This window comes from Equus quagga, chromosome 10 (genome assembly GCF_021613505.1).
Source record: "Equus quagga isolate Etosha38 chromosome 10, UCLA_HA_Equagga_1.0, whole genome shotgun sequence".
Lineage (NCBI taxonomy): Eukaryota > Metazoa > Chordata > Mammalia > Perissodactyla > Equidae > Equus > Equus quagga.
The window spans coordinates 69,521,448-69,539,565 of NC_060276.1; the positions used below are offsets into that span (position 1 = coordinate 69,521,448).

The 18,118-nt window shown below is 36.9% G+C and overlaps 1 protein-coding gene across 4 annotated transcripts in view; it reads right to left on the bottom strand.

Moving 5' to 3' along the window:
* KIF4A (kinesin family member 4A) overlaps positions 1-18,118 on the bottom strand; it is a 123,517-nt gene that overhangs the window by 22,730 nt on the left and 82,669 nt on the right. For all 4 annotated transcript variants that reach the window (XR_006890378.1, XM_046673903.1, XM_046673905.1 and 1 more), the window contains exons 16-20: positions 12,731-12,834; positions 11,354-11,498; positions 10,558-10,668; positions 3,647-3,730; positions 2,999-3,115 (exon numbers count right to left, since the gene is read on the bottom strand). Coding sequence is in view for 3 of the 4 variants with exons in the window: in XM_046673903.1 (XP_046529859.1) it covers positions 2,999-3,115; positions 3,647-3,730; positions 10,558-10,668; positions 11,354-11,498; positions 12,731-12,834 (561 nt within the window). In the remaining variant the exon portion in view is untranslated. The remainder of the gene's footprint in view (positions 1-2,998; positions 3,116-3,646; positions 3,731-10,557; positions 10,669-11,353; positions 11,499-12,730; positions 12,835-18,118) is intronic.

Below are 18,118 nucleotides of genomic sequence, written 5' to 3' on the forward strand. Positions count from 1 at the left end.
AAACCCAAAGAACCTACAAAATAGCTACTAGACTAATAAAGTCAGAAGATAAAAGTTAACATATAAAAATCAATTGTATTTCTATATACCAGCAATGAACAACTAGATAAATAATTTGGCAGTTTCTTATAAAGTTAAACACACATTTACTATATGATTCAGCAATCCCACTCCTAGGTATTTACCCAAGTGAAATGATTACCTATGTTTACACAGAAACTAGAAAAAAAGCCCCCAAATAGCCTTTATTAAGGTGAATAGACAAACAAACTGTGGGACACCCATACAATGAAATACTACTCAGCAAAAAAAAAAAAAAGTACAAACTATCAATACAGGCAACAACATGGATGAATCTCAAATGCATTATGCTAAGTGAAAGAAGCCATACTTTATGTTTATATTTATATGACAATGATGCAAAGGGAAAACAATAATGACAGAATATAGATCAGTGTTTGCCAAGGGCCAGGGATGTGGGAGGAGTTGACTATAAGGGGTATAGGTGAATTTGGGGGGATAATGGAACTATTCTATATCTTGATTTTAGTGGTAGTTATACAACTGTATGTGTTTGTCAAAACTCACAGAACTGTACGCTAAAAAGGGTAAATCTTACTGTATATCAGTTATGCCTTAAAAGATAAATTGAAAAAACCAATGTCATTTGCCATACTAACAGAGTAAAAACAAACCAACCATAAGATCATCTCAATAGGATTCAGAAAAAACTTTTGAAAAAACTCAACATCCATTCATGATAAAAACTTTCGGCAAACTAAGAATAGACAGGAAGTTCTTCAACCTGATAAAGGACATATACCAAAAAACTACAGCTAATATCACACTTAAATGGTGAAAGACTGAATGCTTTCTCCCTAAGATTGGGAACAAAGCAAGAATGTCCCCTTTCATCTATCCTATTCAATATTTTACTGGAGGTTCTAGCAAGTGCAATAAGGCAAGACAAAGCCAAAAAAAAAGGCATACACAGCAGGTAAGAATAAATAAAATTGTCCCTATTTGCAGATGGCATGATTGTCTGTGTAGAAAATCCGAAGGACTCTACAAAAAACCTACAAGAACCAACAGCTATGTCCAAGGAGTTAGAAATTGAAACTTTAAAAATTCCAATATCATAAAAATATGAAATACTTAGGGTATACTTGACAAAAGATGTGCAACATCTGTACACTGAAAACTAAAACACTGCTGAGAGAAATTAAAGAAATAAATGGAGAGATGTACTGTGTTCATGGATATAAAGACTCTATATTGTTAAGATGTAAATTCTCCTTAAATTTATCTATAGATTCTATGCAATCCTAATCAAACTCCCAGCAGACGCTTTATAGAAATTGATAAGCTGATTCTAAAATTTATATGGAAATGCAAAGGAGCTAGTTTTCCCTCAAAATTTTAAAAACAAATAACAACTTTGGAGGACTTATACTACCTGATTTCAGAACTTATTATAAAACTAGCGTAATCAAAACATTTTGGTACTGGCATAAAGACAGACACGTAGATCAATGGAATAGAATCTAGAAATCAACTCATGGACAATTGATTTTGACAAAGGTGTCAAGTCAAAATGAATCATAGACCAAAATGTAAACTATATAGACCAAAAGCTTAAAAATATATAACTTCTAGAAGAAAACTGAGTGGGAAATCTTAGTGGCCTTGGATTTGGCAAAGATTTCTTAAATAGGACATAAAAACCATGAAGTATAAAAGAAAAAATGTCAGTAAATTGGATGGCATCAAAATTAAAAAGCTTTGCTTGCTCTTCAAAAGACACTGTTACAAAACAAAAAGGCAAGCCACAGCCTGGGAGAAAATATTTATAGAACATAGAAGGCCTTTGTTACATATATCTAGAATATATAATGAATTCTAACTCAAAAGTAAGAAAAAAGACAACCCAATTGAAAAATTGGGAAAAGATTTGAAAAGATATTTCACAAGACAAACATATGGCAAATAAACACATGAAAAGATGCTCATTATCCTTGGTCATTAAGAAAATAAAAACTAAAACCACAATGAGGCACCATTACCTATCCACTAGAACAGCTAAAATTCAAAAGATGGACCATAAGTATTGGTGAGAATGTACAGCAACGAGAACCCTCATTCATCGCTAGCAGGACTGTAAAATAGTACAACCACTTTGGAAAACAATTTGGCAGTTGCTTAAAATTTAAAACATAGACCTATCACATGAGCCAGCGATTCCACTCATAGGTTATACACCAAAGAGATAAAAACACATATCCACACAAAGACTTGTACACAAATGTTCAGTACAATATTTGTAATAGCCCAAAACTGGAAAGAACACAAATGTCCATCAATAGGTGAATGGATAAACAAATTGTGATATATCCATACAATGGGGATGCCACTCAGTAATAAAAAGGAAAGAAGTATTGATACATACAACCACACGAATGAATCTCAAAATAATTATGCTGAATAAAAGCCAGAAAAAAATATACTGTATGATTCAACTTTTACAAAATTCTAGAAAACAAAAAAAAATCTATAGTGACAGAAAGCAGATTAATGGTTGCCTGGAGACAGGGCGTGGAGGGGTGGACTGCGGAGGGGAGGGAGGGATTACAAAAGGGTACAAAAAAAGTTTTGGTCATGATGGACATTGACATTATCTTGATTGTGGTGATGATTTCATGGGTGCATATCTGTGTCAAAACTTATTAAATTGTATACTTTAAACACATACAATTTATTGTAAGTCAATTATACCTCAATAAAACTGTTAAAAAGTTAACTGAACCTAAACAGGGCAGGGATAGAAAGGGTTCTCTTGGTCTTTAACAATCATTCAAAGATATTCCTATCTTTAGGAAATAAGGCAACAAGGTAGAACTTCAGATTTTGCAGTGTTTACTTCTAAACAAAAAGAAAGCTTTTTCCCTTTGTTCCCTTCTCCAGTGTACATGAGAGAAACGGCAGTTCAAGCTGTCCATACCTTCACTCGAGCTGCAGTGCTGCCTTCCATCCCACGGCTCTGAGCCTCCTTCCGCTTATCTGCAACCTCCCGTTGTTTTTGGAGAGCATCCTTGAGACGCTTGTTGGCAGCTGCTGCCTAAATAAAAATGGCTCATAGTAATGTTAAATTAACTTAAAAGGTAAAAAGGAAAAAAAAGGTAAAAAGAAGAACACTCTTTCTAGCATATTAGTATTTCCATCATACTAGTAAAGAAAAATAAACAATTCTATGGGTTTGAGTTCCTGTTGGAACCAAGTGTACAAGTCTCCATGTACATAATATCGGTGAGCAGTTACTGCTTTAGAGCCTAGGGGAGGCACACATTTCAAGGAAGCACTGCAGGCTGAAAGTATCTGGAAATGTCAATATCAATATTACTCTATGTTTTCTTGGAAAGAAGCAAGCTCAATTAGGAAAAAAAATCCTTATTTGAATAGTACCGTTTTCATCAGGTTTTTATCTGCTCACAGTTCATGACATACATACAGGGTTCAAGACTTAGGAATTGCTGGTCAAGATTGGTATCCTGGTTTCTCAGGACACTGGCTCATTTAAGGGATACTGCTTTGCCAGCATCTAAGCCTGAAGGTGACAATACACTTGACCTAGTAGATTAGATTGTCTTACCTCTTCAGTTTTACGTCTGAGTACATTAGACTGTTTCTGGAAGTTTCTTTCAAGTTTGAGCAGTTCATATTGCCTCTTACGATCCTGAGAAGAAAATGTCAGACTTTTAATTGCTATTCAGCTAGCTAAAATAAAACTAAAGAGTCTTTCAATGATACAGTCATTATGGAAAACAGTATGGAGCTTCCTCAAAACATTAAAAATAGAACTACTGTACAAGCCAGCAATCTCATTACTGGGTATATATCCAAAGGAAACGAAGTCAGTATCTTGAAGAGATATCTTCACTCCCATACTCATTGCAGCATTATTCACAATAACCAAGATATGGAAACAACCTAAGTGTTTGTTGACAGATGCATGGATAAAGAAAATGTGGCATGTGTATCTCTCTCTCTCTATAATGGAATATTATTCAGCCATAAACAAGAAGGAAATTCTGCCATTTGCGACAACAATGGATGAACCTGGAGATCATTATGGTAAGTGAAATAAACCACACTGAGAAATAAAAATACCATATAATCTCACTTATATGTGGAATCTAAAGAAGTCGAACTCAAAGAACCAGAGAGTAGAATGGTGGTTACCAGGGACTGAGGAGTGTGGAAAATGGGGAAAGGTTGGTCAAAGGGTACAAACTTTCAGTTATAAGATGAATAAGTTCTGGGAATTGATCTATATATAGCATAGTGACTATAGTTAATAATACTGTATTGTATACTTGAAATATGCTAAAAGAGTAGATCTTAGGTGTTCTCACTATACTAAAAAAAAGGGGGGGTAACTATGGGAGGTGATAGATGTGCTGCAATCAGGAAATGTGACATCTCCAAATTCAGTCTTCTCTTTCAAGATTGTTATGACTATTCGGGATCACTTGTATTTTTATATGAATTTTAGGATCAGCGAGTGAATTTCTGCAAATAAGCCAGATGAAATTTTGATTGAGATTGTATTGAATCTGTAGAACAATCTGGGGAGCATTCCATCTCAAGAATATTAAGTCTTCCCATCCGTGAACACAGGTTATCTTTCCATTTATTTAGATCTTTAACTAATTCAATGATGTTTTGAAGGTTTTAATATGTCTTACACTTGTTTTAAGTTTATTCCTAAGTATTTTATTCTTATTGATGCTATTATAAATGGAATTGTTTAATTTCATTTTCAAATTGTTAGTTGCTAGTGTATAGAAATACAGCTGATTTTTATACATTGAACTTATATCCTGCAACCTTGCTAAATTTATGTATTAGTTCTAATAGTTTTTTAGTAGATTCTGTAGGGTTTCCTAAATACAAGATCATGTCATCTGCTAACAGAGATAGTTTTGCTTCTTCCTTTCCAATCTGGATGCCTTTTATATATTTTTCTCGCCTAAGTGCCCTGGCTAGAACCTCCAGGACTATGTTGAATAGAAGTTGTGAGAGCAGATATTCTTGTCTTGCTTCTGATTTTAGGGGGACAGTATTCTGTCTCTCACCATTAAGTATGATGTCAGCTGCAGGTTTTTCATAAATGCCCTTTATCAGGTTGAGGAAGTTCCCTTCTACTTCTAGTTTATTGTGTGTTTTTATCATGAAAGTAAGTTGGGTTTTCTCAAATGCTTTTTCTGTGTCTATTGAGATGATCGCGTGGTTCTTGCCCTTTATTTTACTCATATAGTGTATTACATTAATTGATTTTCAGATGTTAAAGAAGGCTTGCGTTTTTTCAGATAAACCTTACTTGGTCATGTTGTATCATTGTTTTATACATTTTAGGATTCAGTTTGTCAGTATTATGTTGAAGATTGTTCACACCTATATTCATAAGAGATATGGGTCTATAGTTTTCTTTTTTTGGAATGTCTTTGTATGGTTTTGGTATCAGGGAAATACTGGCCTCAAAGAATGAGTTGGGAAGTGTTCCCTCTGCTTCTGTTTTTCGGAATAGTTTCTGAAAAATTGGTATTATTTCTTCTTTAAAGTTCTGATAGAACTCACTAGTGAAGCCATCTGGGCCTGGGCTTTTCTTTCTGGAAAGTTTTAAACTACTAACTTAATCTCTTGTTATAGGTCTGTAAAGATTTTCTATTTCTTCTTGAGTCAGTTTTGGCAGTTTTTATCTTCCCAAGAATTTTTCCATTTCATCTAGGCTATCTAATTTGTTGGCATACAGTTGTTCATAGTATTCTCTTATAATCTTTTCCTTCTGAAAGGATTCAGGATTCATCATCAGGATTAATTTCCTTCGGAAAGGATTCATCACTACTAGTGATGTCCCCTCTTTCACTCCTAATTTTAGTAATTTGAATCTTCTCTTTTTTTCTTATTAGGCCTACCAAAGGTTTGTCAGTATTTGTCATCATTTTAAAGGACCAACTTTTGGTTTCATTGATTTTTCTCTATTGTTTTTCTAGTCTCCATTTCATTAATTTATTCTCTAACCTTTTTTTTTTCTTTTTAAAGATTGGCACCTGAGCTAACAACTGTTGTCAATCTTCTTTTTTTCTTTTTCTGCTTTTTCTCCCCAAATCCGCCCAGTACATAGTTGTATATTTTTTAGTTGTGGGTCCTTCTAGTTGTGGCACGTGGGATGCTGCCTGAGCATGGCCTAATGAGCAGTGCCATGTCTGCACCCAGGATCCAAACCAGCGAAACCCTGGGCCGCCAAAGTGGAGCACGTGAACATAACTACTCAGCCACGGGGCTGGCCCCCTCTCTAACCTTTAATATTTCCTTCCTTCTGCTAGCTTTGGGTTAAGGTCTTCTTTTTTTGTGTTTGAAAGTAGAAGCCTAGGTTATTGCTTTGAGATATATATTCATTTTTAATACAGGCATTCAGAAGTATAAATTTCCCTCTAAACACTGCTTTAGCTGCAACCCATAAGTTTTGGTATGCTGTATCTTTGTTTTTATTCATCTCAAATTTTCCTTGTGATTTCTTCTGTAACCCATTATTTAATTAGGACTGTGTTAATTTGTTCATATTTGTGAATTTCTCAAATTTCTGTTACTGATTTTTTTTTGAGGAAGATTAGCCCTGAGCTAACATCTGCCGCCAATCCCCCCTTTTTCCTGAGGAAGACTGGCCCTAAGCTCACATCCGTGCCCATCTTCCTCTACTTTATATGTGGGACGCCTACCACAGCATGGCTTGCCAAGTGGTGCCATGTCCGCACTTGGGATCCAAACTGGTGAACCCCGGGCCATCGAAGTGGGAACATGCATACTTAACTGCTGTGCCACCAGGCCAGCCCCTGATTTCTCATTTCATTTCATGTGGTTGGAAAATATACTTTTTCTGTTTCAATCCTTTTAAATTTTAAAGGTATAGTTAGTTCATACTATTGTTGAAGTCTTTGCTATCTTTGGTCATCTTGTGCCTAGTTTTTCTATCCATCATTGAAAGTGGGGTATTGAAATGTCCAAATATTATTGTTGATTTGTCTATTTCTCCCTTCATTTCTGTGTTTGCTTCATGTATTTTGGGGCTCTGTTGTTGGGTGCATATATTTTTTATAATTGTTACATCTTCTTGATGGATAGACTCTTTTATCATTATAAAATGTTCCTCTTTATTTCTAGTAACATTTGTGTTTTAAAGTGTGTTTTGTCTGTATAGCCGCTTCAGCTCTTTTATGGTTGATGTTTGAATGGTAGATCTTTTTCCATTCTTTTACTTTCAACTTATTTGTATTTTTGAATCCATTATGTGTCTTCTATAGACAGCATATCTTGTTATAGATCTTGGCTTTTTAATCCAGCCTGACAATCTCTACCCTTTGATTAGATTGTTTAATCCATTCACATTACGTTATTATTAATATGGCTGGATTTATGTTTTCAAGTTTATTTTTCATTTTCTACGTCTTATGTCATTTTTGTTCCTTCATTTCTCCTTTACCGCTTTCTTTTACATTAAGGGAATATGAATATTTTGTAGCATATTAATTCCTTTAATGATTATTTCACTATATTTTTGAGTTATTTTCTTCGTGATTGCTCTAGTGCTTATAATAAACATCTTATCTGAATCTCCTTCCGATTTATATTAACTTAATCCTAGTGAGATATAAAAATGTTCTTTCTTTTTTTTTTTTTTTGAGGAAGATTAGCCCTGAGCTAACTGCTGCCAGTCCTCCTCTTTTTGCTGAGGAAGACTGGCCCTGAGCTAACATCTGTGCCCATCTTTCTCTACTTTATATGTGGGATGCCTACCACAGCATGGCTTGCCAAGCGGTGCCATGTCTGCACCCAGGATCTGAGCTGGCGAACCCTGGGCTGCCAAAGCAGAACATGCGCACTTAACCGCTGCGCCATGGGGCCAGCCCCTAACAATGTTATTTCTATATAGCTCTGTTCTTTCCCTTTTTGTGTGCTATTATTATTATGTATATTATATGTAATCCAAAAATACATTATTATAATTATTACTTTATATAATTTACATCCTTAAACAAGCTGAGATGATAGGAGAGTAAATATATATTTACACATATATATTTATAGAATTTGTTCTTATTTTACCATTTCTGGTTCTCGTTATTTCTTCCTGTAGATTCATGTTACCATCTGATATCATTTCCTTACTCAAATACAACTTTGCTCCCAGCCACCTCCTTGTGCTGTTATTGTCAAATATATCACACTTCTATATGTTATAGGCCCATCAATACAATTATATACATATTATTTTATATAATTCCTTTTTAAATCAGTTAAGAGAAGAAAGGAGAAGAAATATGCAATTACACTCTCTTTTAGAATTACCTACATAATACCTTTACTGGCACTCTTTGTTTTTGTGTTTTGTTTGTGTGTGTGTGTGTGTGTGTGCAAATTCAAATTACTGTCTGGTATCCCTTGCTTTCAGTCTTAAGTTCTTTAGTATTCCTTGTAAGGTAGGCCTGCTAAAAACAAATTCACTCAGCTTTTGTTTATCTGGGAATGTCTTTATTTCTGAAAGAAAACTTAGCTGTCTATAAGATTCTTGGTTGATAGCATTTTTCTTTAGCACTTTGAATATGTTGTCCCACTGCCTTCTGGCCTCCATTGTTTCTGATGAGAATTCAGCTGTTAATTTTGGGGGGATTTCTTTGTATGGGATGAGTTGTCTTTTCTTGCTGCTTTCAAGTTTTTTTGTCTTTGTCATTCAGCATTTTGACATGATGTGTCTGGGTATGGATGCCTTTGAATTTATCCTACTTGGAGTTCATTGAGCTTCTTGGATGTGTAGATTATTTTTTCATCAAATTTAGAAAGTTTTCAGCCATTATATCTTTGAATATTTTTATTGTTGTTTCACTTATTTTTCTCATCAAGCTACCAGGTCTCCTCTCAATTGCTCACCAGCAAAATTTACATCGTTTTTGACAGCATCTTTAGGTTTAACTTCCCCAAACTCTGTCCCCAAATAAAGTTGGTCCCCTTAGGGAGGGCTGAATTCCTATGGCAGCTCCTATGGCCTGCCTCTCCCCCAGCCAGAACCTGTGCATCGCTGCTCAGGAACTGGGGGTGGGGACAGCAGCCCATTTCTCTGAGTGACATCTCTGTTCTATGAGTAGGGTGCTGGGCAAGGGCAGTATATCCTATTTTTCCTGGCTTGCGTCTCCTCACATGGAACGTACATCTTATGATTAGATGGGTTGGATTAATCAGGTCCCAGTATTCCTGGCCATCTGCAGCAGGGATAGAACTTCCTCCCTATGCGTGGGGGCTGGGTGGAAGAAGGCATCCCCAGACCTCTTGGCTGCTCTTGCCTGAAATAGAGCTTTAGAAACATGGAGCTGTGGGGGATGAAATAGAAGAAACCACAGCCATAGATAGGGAGCTAGGGGGAGAAGGGAGGGAGTTGGTTGTAGCTCAAATGCCACAGACTCTTGCTCTTCTTACTGAGATTTAGTAGATTTCCTTGAAATATTGTTTATTTGCTGTATGCCCTTAGGACAATTTCCAGAGACTTTTAATGCTTGTTTTTATAAATTTTACCAGTTGTGCTTCTTTTGCTGGGAAGAGAGTCCACAAAGCTCCTCATGCCACCATTCTGAAAGTACTTCTCTCCCTATTTCTTGACACAACATATCACATTCTGGTCAACTCTAGAATTTCCCCAAATCATTGTCCTTTCCAAGAACATAGTTACTACTCTAATTCTTGTTACTCTAAGTCAGGCCCTTACTATCTTTCTGGATGATGCAATATCTTCCCAACTTGTATTCTGGCCTCCAGTTTCTCAATACTTCAGTTCTACATATTATTCCCACATGCATCTTGCTTAAGCTGTAGTTTGCTGACATCACTTTGTTTCTCAAAAACCTTAAAAATCTTTACCCTGCTAACAAAATAAAGTTCAAACTTCTTGGATCTTTAACAATCCAGCTTCAACTTGTCTTAACAATGGAATCTTCTACTACTATCCTTCATCCAACCTGGAGAATTTGCCATTCCTTGAATATACCTACAAAGTTGTCATCTCTGTGTCTTTGCTCCTGCTATTGCATCTATCTAGAATGTCTGCACTTATCTCTATCAAAATCCTCCTTATTATTCAAGGCCCGTTCAGCTATCATCTTTTCACTCTAACTGGAAGTATGCTTCCTTTTCTTAATTACTTTGGTATTTTAGACCATTTGTAAAGCACAGATCTCTTTATTCCTTGTATTGGAGAAAACCATGCTTATGTCTCACCTTCCCCTTTAGACAAGACATTCTTCAAGGACAGAGCTCACATATGATTTATCTTTCTGTTTTCCATGGCATCTAGTGGATAATACCTTGCACATAACAGATGTTTCATAAATAGCTGTTAAATTCATGAATGTGTCACATTTTTAGAGACACCAGTTGTTTGAAGAGAAGCTTTAATGTTAGTCAGCCCTGAGAAGGGTTTATTAGGTAGGCCTTTGAGAAGTTATAGTTACTTACTCGTTCTTTTAACTGGATTACTTCTTTGTCTTTTTGTTGCTTCCACTGTCTGAACTTCTCGGCATCCTCTTTCATCTGACGCATTAACTGTACCCGCTGGTTTTTCATCACCTGTAAAAACAAAAACCAGTACAAGTATTAGTCATCTGTACTTATCCTAGACTGATGTGCAGATGGATAGACTAACCACTAAGAAGAGAGAAAACCCAGAGCTAAGCTGAGAGGGCTGCCAAAAGATTTTCTGATTAGGCTTGCAATACTCCTTGCTATACCTGCATAGGGTTTCTAAGTATAGAATACACAAATGAACACTCTGAAGAAATAAAAGAAAAAATGTACCTATATGCTAAATTCAGCCCTAAATTGACTGTATATAAATGAAATTTCAAGTAAATCTCTACTAAGCCTCAAGGACAAATCCACCTAGCAACGATTGTATTCTAAAGGTTTCAGTACAAGTGGCCTGTAATCACCACTTTGCACATGCCAGAAGTTGAACATTCAATAAGTGAAAATTTTCTCTAGGTCTCTGTCATGTTGCAACTACTTTACAAAATTATTCCACACGATCATGGAAGGTGGTCAGGATATCACCATTAAACATTAAGGTATCTTTGCCCTTTGGTTTCTGAGAATCTAAAATTAAACTCTGAATATCAAAGCAGGGTTTTATTATTCATATTCTAGATGACTACTAGCACAATGTCCTACAAAACACCTCTGTAGTGTAATCCAAAATGGAACACCTATGCTTGTAAGTGTCAATAGGGTAAACACAAGGATAAGAGTTTATTACTTGTATCTCCTGGTTCAGTTTGGAGACTGTATGCTCTGTGGATTCTTTCAGCTTCAGAAGCTTGGACTGTTCATGCAGTTTCTTCTTCAGATCAGCTATTTGACCCTCTAGCTCCTGAAGACGTTTGCGGCGGCGCTCACTTAACCTAAAAACAGATGCTATAGGAATGAAGACCAGCAGCAGCAAAGCCTGACTTCAAAAGACATGATATTAGATTCCCAGGTTCACAACCCTGATACTTATAAAGAAGGTGACCAGTCACATAGCCATCTTTAAATAATGAATACCGCCCAAACAACCAAAACTGTCTCAAAAATGGGAGTTGAATACAAAGAGGAAAACAACAAAGTTTTTGAGTATAAAACAATACAATTGCCTCAATATACCACTCCCCTAACACTCTGTGTTAAAAGGATGGTTCTTTGAAGGCATTTCACATCATTTTAGCTGTAAGGAATAATTCTGATGATTGTTACACAAGTCTGAGATAGAAAGTAAACATTCAGCATAACTTTTAAGAACATGAACTTTAGACTTAACAGAGAGACATAACAGTCACTGAGTAAAAAGAAGGTTGAATAGACAATAAGGCAGAGGTCTGAGGGAAAGAAGGATATTCTGGTTATCTCTCTTGGATTTCTTCTTTTTTTTTTTTTTAAGATTGGCACCTGGGTTAAAAACTGTTGCCAACCTTTTTTTGGTTTTTTTTCCTGCTTTATCTCCCCAAACGCCCCCTGTACATAGTTGTATATCTTAGTTGCAGGTCCTTCTAGTTGTGGGATGTGGGACGCCGCCTCAACATGGCCTGACGAGCGGTGCCACGTCCACGCCCAGGATCCGAACCCTGGGCCGCTGCAGCAGAGCGCGTGAACTTAACCAGTTGGCCATGGAGCCAGCCTCATCTCTTGATTTTATTCTTAAGTAAGGGATGGCTAGATTGATTTTTTAATACTAGCCTGGACATTAATTCTATTCACAAGCTAATTTATCATCAGTGCAGGGACAAAGAAACTGTTGCTGTCTGGTAGGTCTGATATTCTTTCAAACTCCAGCTCAAATGCTAACTTTTTATAAAGCCTTCCTTGATCATGCCAGCCTGAACTAATATCTCCTGTCTCTGAACTCTTAAAGCAATTACTGCCTAAGAAATTTATTTGGCCACTAATCACATACTGTGTTATAGCATTCTTTTACTATCATCATGAGATAATATTTAAAATCTCAATTATCTAACTTTTCTTTTGTTTAGGTCTCCTCTCCAAACCTAAGTTTAAATTCTGTAGGAGCAGGAAATGGCTCTTTTACTTCTCTATTTCCTCTACAGCTCCTCACACATTAATAAGGACTTGAAATAATATTTATTGACTTTATTCTTACTTGGCTTGGTTGATATCCTTCTTTGTTGTCTGAAGTTCAAGAACCAATTCTTCCTTTTCCTTTTGCAGATTGATTACTTCCAATTCTAGATTTTTTATGTTATCCTAGAAACATTATAGGTCAGAGAGAAAGAAAGTATTACAAGGCATAGGAAGAAAATCACTTCAACATTCCACAACTTAGGGAACTATGTATTCAATATGACCACTTCAACTGTACACTAAAAAATATTTGTACTTGATTTGATGGAGATAAAAGTCATATAGAGGGAAAAGTATGGACTTGGAATCCAAAGGCCTGGGTTTGAACTTTGAGTCCAGTGCTTATTATCTAAATATCTTAAGGAAAGTCACTACATCTCTTTTAGCCTCAGTTTCTGTGCAGAAAAGAGTTATTAATACAGCAAGCCTGAGACTGCCATCCTTCAAAAGGTCTGCTTGCAAGGCTGGCCCTTGGCTCATGTCTGGGAACCTGAATTCTGGTAGGGTTCTCACCATTCCCTAACTGATAAGAGTGGCTCATTATGCCTAAACTGCACAAAAAATATGATTTATCCTAATCACATGCTTTCCTTCTGGGAGTCTAGAATTTTGGTACATGCTAGGCAGAGAATGCCTACAAGAACGAACTCTGGTAAAAACCCTGGACTTTTAGGCTCAAGGGAGCTTCCCTGATAGATAACATTTCACACATGCTGTCACAACCCATTGCTGGAGGAATTAAGTGCATCCTGTGTGACCCCACTGCCAGAAGACTCTTGGAAGCTTGCACCTAGTTTCCTTCAGACTTTGCACCATGTGCCTTTTCCCTTTGCTGATTTTGCTTTGTATCCTTTCACTGTAATAAATCATAGCCACGAGTATGACTATATCCTGAGTCCTGTGAGTTCTCTGGTAAATCAATGAACCTGGAGGTGGTCTTGGGGACCCCCAAGAGTTTCCCTATCTGTATAAACAATTAACGACACCACCTATCTTACAGGGTTGTTGGGAAGATCAAAATAAGATAAAAAATAATGACCTTTTGTAAACTGTAAAGAGCTGCACAAACATTCTTATAATCAGAACTTTCAAACTTAGGTATTCAATAGCAACTGCAGTTCTGCATGCATTTAGGAAATGAATTCTAGAAACTCAAGTTTCGTAGTTTCCAAGATTGGGAAAATCCCATGAACAGACTCCTTCATGTTCTTATAAACAAAAAAGATGAAAGGAAACTGGCTGGCTGAGTGATTCGCAGCCAAGAAGATTATATGCAGGCCCTAGACCAGTACTGAAATGATACAAAGAAGCAGAGACAGGTTAGGTAGGGCTGTATCAGAGAGGCTTTCTAAACATGCAAGAGTTGTTTTCCATGAAAAATATTGAGCCACTTCAGTATAACTAATGAAAATCAATCTCATTGCTTTAAAGTTACCCTGCATATTTAAATTGGCAATAACACGTGTGTGTATGTATACACTTATAGAAAACATACTTATGAAAATATTATTATAGGGTCTTAGGGGTGACATCAGCAACATGGTGGCGTGGGCTCACCTGGGACTCTCTCCCCTCCAAATTACAACCAAAAAGAGCAACTGCTTTCTGACCAAAAAAAAAAATCCTAATGACAGAGATTGTCGGAGACCCACAGCAGCCAGAGGACGGAGGGCGGAGAGGCTGGAGCCCCCCTTGGAGGAGCTGGAACAGGGTAAGAGAGAACTTCGCTCCCTCCCCTAGAGACTGGGATCACTGCCGTGGGTGAGGGAAGGACCAGGGGAGGGTCCGTGCATCTGGGGATCATCCAGGACTCCCACCACCCGTGCAGTGGAAACCCGCTAATGGGGGAAAGCTTTCGTGTGGGGGAACCCCAGCAAGCCAGAGCCCCGGGAGATCAGAGAGCAAGAGCTGACCCGAATACAGGTCGGCGTGCAAGAGAAAGTGCCCCTCCTCCCCAACCTGCGCTGCGCGCTGCCATCGCAACTCAAGGCAGATGGCTCAGAACACGCGAGCTCGACCCCATCTACTGGCAACAGGCTGTAACTGCAACCAAATAATAGCATCATGCGCAAAACCCGCTCCTCTACCATGCAGGAATTTATAAAAACTCCAGTCCAAAAGGAAAAGAGTAAAAATACAGAAGTATGTCTTGAGCACTTGGAAATAGGTAAACTAAGTAAAGATGCGTTCAAAAAAGCTATCATCAAAATACTCAATAAGGTAAAGGGAAATATGGAGAATCAAATCAGTCTAGGCTAAGTAAGTTAGAGACCACCAGAAAATGGACTATGTTATACATGAGATTTTGAACACAAACTTCAGGGTAGCCACCAAAGTAAAAAACGGAACAGAGACACAAAACATAAATAAGGAAAACTCTAAGAAACCCAGCATAAGAAATTGCAGAAGTCAATGGGTAGGCTAAAACACACAGGACGAGAAACAAAGGAAACACAGGAAAACTGGAAAAGGAGCAACAGAATGACAGCATTAAGCCCTCATGCATCAATAATCACCCTCAATGTAAACGGATTGAACTCTCCAATAAAAAGGCATAGAGTGGCAAGATGGATTAAAGAATAAGATCCAACAATTTCTTGCCTGCAGGAAACACACCTCAGCTCCAAGGACAAACACAGGCTCAGAGTGAACGGGTAGAAGACAATACTCGAAGCTAATAGCAAACAAAAGAAAGCAGGTGTCACACACAATACTTATATCAGACAAAACAGTTTTCAAGATAAAGCAGGTAAAGAGAGACATAGAGGGCCAATATATAATGGTCAAAGGGACACTTCATCAAGAAGAAATAACGCTTATAAATATCTATGCACCCAACACAGGAGCACCAAAGTTCATAAAGCAACTATTAACAAACCTAAAAGAAGATATCAAAAATAACACAATAATAGTACCACACAGACATCAATGGACAGATCATCCAGACAGAAAATCAACAAAGAAACAGTGGAGCTAAACGAAAAGATAAAACAGATAGAGTTAATAGACATATACAGAACACTCCATCCAAAAACAGCAGAATACACGTTCTTCTCCAGTGCGCATGGAACATTCTCAAGGATAGACCATATGTTGGGAAACAAGGCAAGCCTCTACAAATTTAAAAAAATTGAAATAATAACAAGCATCTTCTCCGATCATAATGCTATAAAGCTAGAAATTAATTACAAGAAAAAAGCTAAGAAAGGCACAAGGATGTGGAGACTAAACAACATGCTATTGAATAAGAAATGGATCATTGAAGAAATTAAAGAAAAAATCAAAGAATACCTGGAGACAAATGAAAATGATAACATGCCATACCAACTCATATGAGATACAGCAAAAGCTGTATTTAGAGGAAAATTCATCGCAATACAGGCACATCTTAACAAACAAGAAGAATCCCAAATAAGCAATCTTAAACTACACCTAACTGAATTAGAAAAAGAAGAACAAACAAAGCCCAAAGTCAGCAGAAGGAGAGAAATAATAAAAATCAGAGCAGAAATAAATGCTTTTGAAACGAAAAAGGCAGTAGAAAGGATCAATGAAACAAAGAGCTGGTTCTTTGAGAAGATAAATAAAATTGACAAACCCCTAGCCAGACTTAGAAAGACACAAAAGAGAGAAAGTTCAAATAAACAAAATCAGAAATGAAAGAGGAGAAATAACAACAGACTCTGCAGAAATACAACGGATTATAAGAGAATACTATGAAAAACCATATGCCAACAAAATGGATAACCTAGAGGAAATGGACAAATTCTTGGACTCCTACAATCTCCCAAAGCTTAGTCAAGAAGAAGCAGACAATTTGAACAGACCAATCACAAGGAAAGAGATTGAAACAGCAATCAAAAGCATCCCAAAGAATAAAACCCCAGGCCCAGATGGCTTTCCTGGGGAATTCTACCACACTTTCAGAGAGGATTTAATACCTATCCTTTTCAAGCTATTCCAAAAAATTAGGGAAGATGGAACACTTCCTAACACATTCTATGAGGCCAACATCATGCTGATACCAAAGCCTGATAAGGACAGCACAAAAAAGGAGAACTACAGTCCAACATCACTGATGAACATAGATGCAAAAATCCTCAACAAAATTTTGGCAACCCAAATTCAGCAATTCATCAAAAGGATCATACATCATGATCAAGTGGGATTCATACCAGGGACACAGGGATGGTCCAACATCTGCAAATCAATCAACATGATATACCACATCAACAAACTGAGGAATACAAACCACATGATTATCTCAATAGATGCAGAGAAAGCATTTGACAAGATCCAACAGCAATTTATGATAAAAACTCTGAACAAAATGGGGATAGAAGGGAACTACCTCAACATGATAAAGGCCATATATGACAAACCCACAGCCAACATCATACTCAATGGGCAAAAACTGAGCGCCATGCCCCTGAAAACAGGAATGAGACAAGGATGCCCTCTATCACCACTCTTATTTAACATAGTACTGGAGGTTTTGGTCAGAGCAATTAGGCAAGAAAAAGGAATAAAAGGAATCCAAATAGGGAGGGAAGAAGTGAAACTCTTGCTGTTTGCAGACGACATGATGTTATATATAGAAAACCCCCAAAGAATCCATTGGAAAACTTTAAGAAGTAATCAACAACTACAGCAAAGTTGCAGGGCATAAAATCAATTTATATAAATCAGTAGCATTTCTATACTCTAATAAGGCACTAACAGGAAAAGAACTCAAGAACACAATACCATTCACAATCACAACAAAAAGAATAAAATACCTTGGGGTGAACTTAACTAAGGAAGCGAAAGACTTATACAACGAAAATTAAAAGGCTTTTCTGAACGAAATGGATGATGACATAAAGAGATGGAAAGACATTCCATGCACATGGATTGGAAGAATAAACATAGTTAAAATGTCCATTCTACCTAAAGCAATCTACAGATTCAATGCCATCCCAATCAGAATCCCAATGACGTTCTTTACAGAAATAGAACAAAGAATCCTAAAATTCATATGGGGCAACAAAAGACCCTGAATTGCTAAAGCAATCCTGAGAAAAAAGAACACAGCTGGAGGCATCACAATCCCTGACTTCGAAATATACTACAAAGCTACAGTAATCAAAACAGGATGGTACTGGTACAAAAACAGGTGCAGAGATCAATGGAACAGAATTGAAAGCCCAGAAATAAAACCACACATCTATGGACAGCAAATCTTCGACAAAGGAGCTGAGGGCATACAATGGAGAAAAGAAAGTCTTTTCAACAAAAGGTGCTGAGAAAACTGGAAAGCCACATGTAAAAGAATGAAAATTGACCATTCCTTTTTACCATTCACAAAAATAAACTCAAAATGGATCAAAGACCTAAAGCTGAGACCTGAAACCATAAGGCTTCTAGA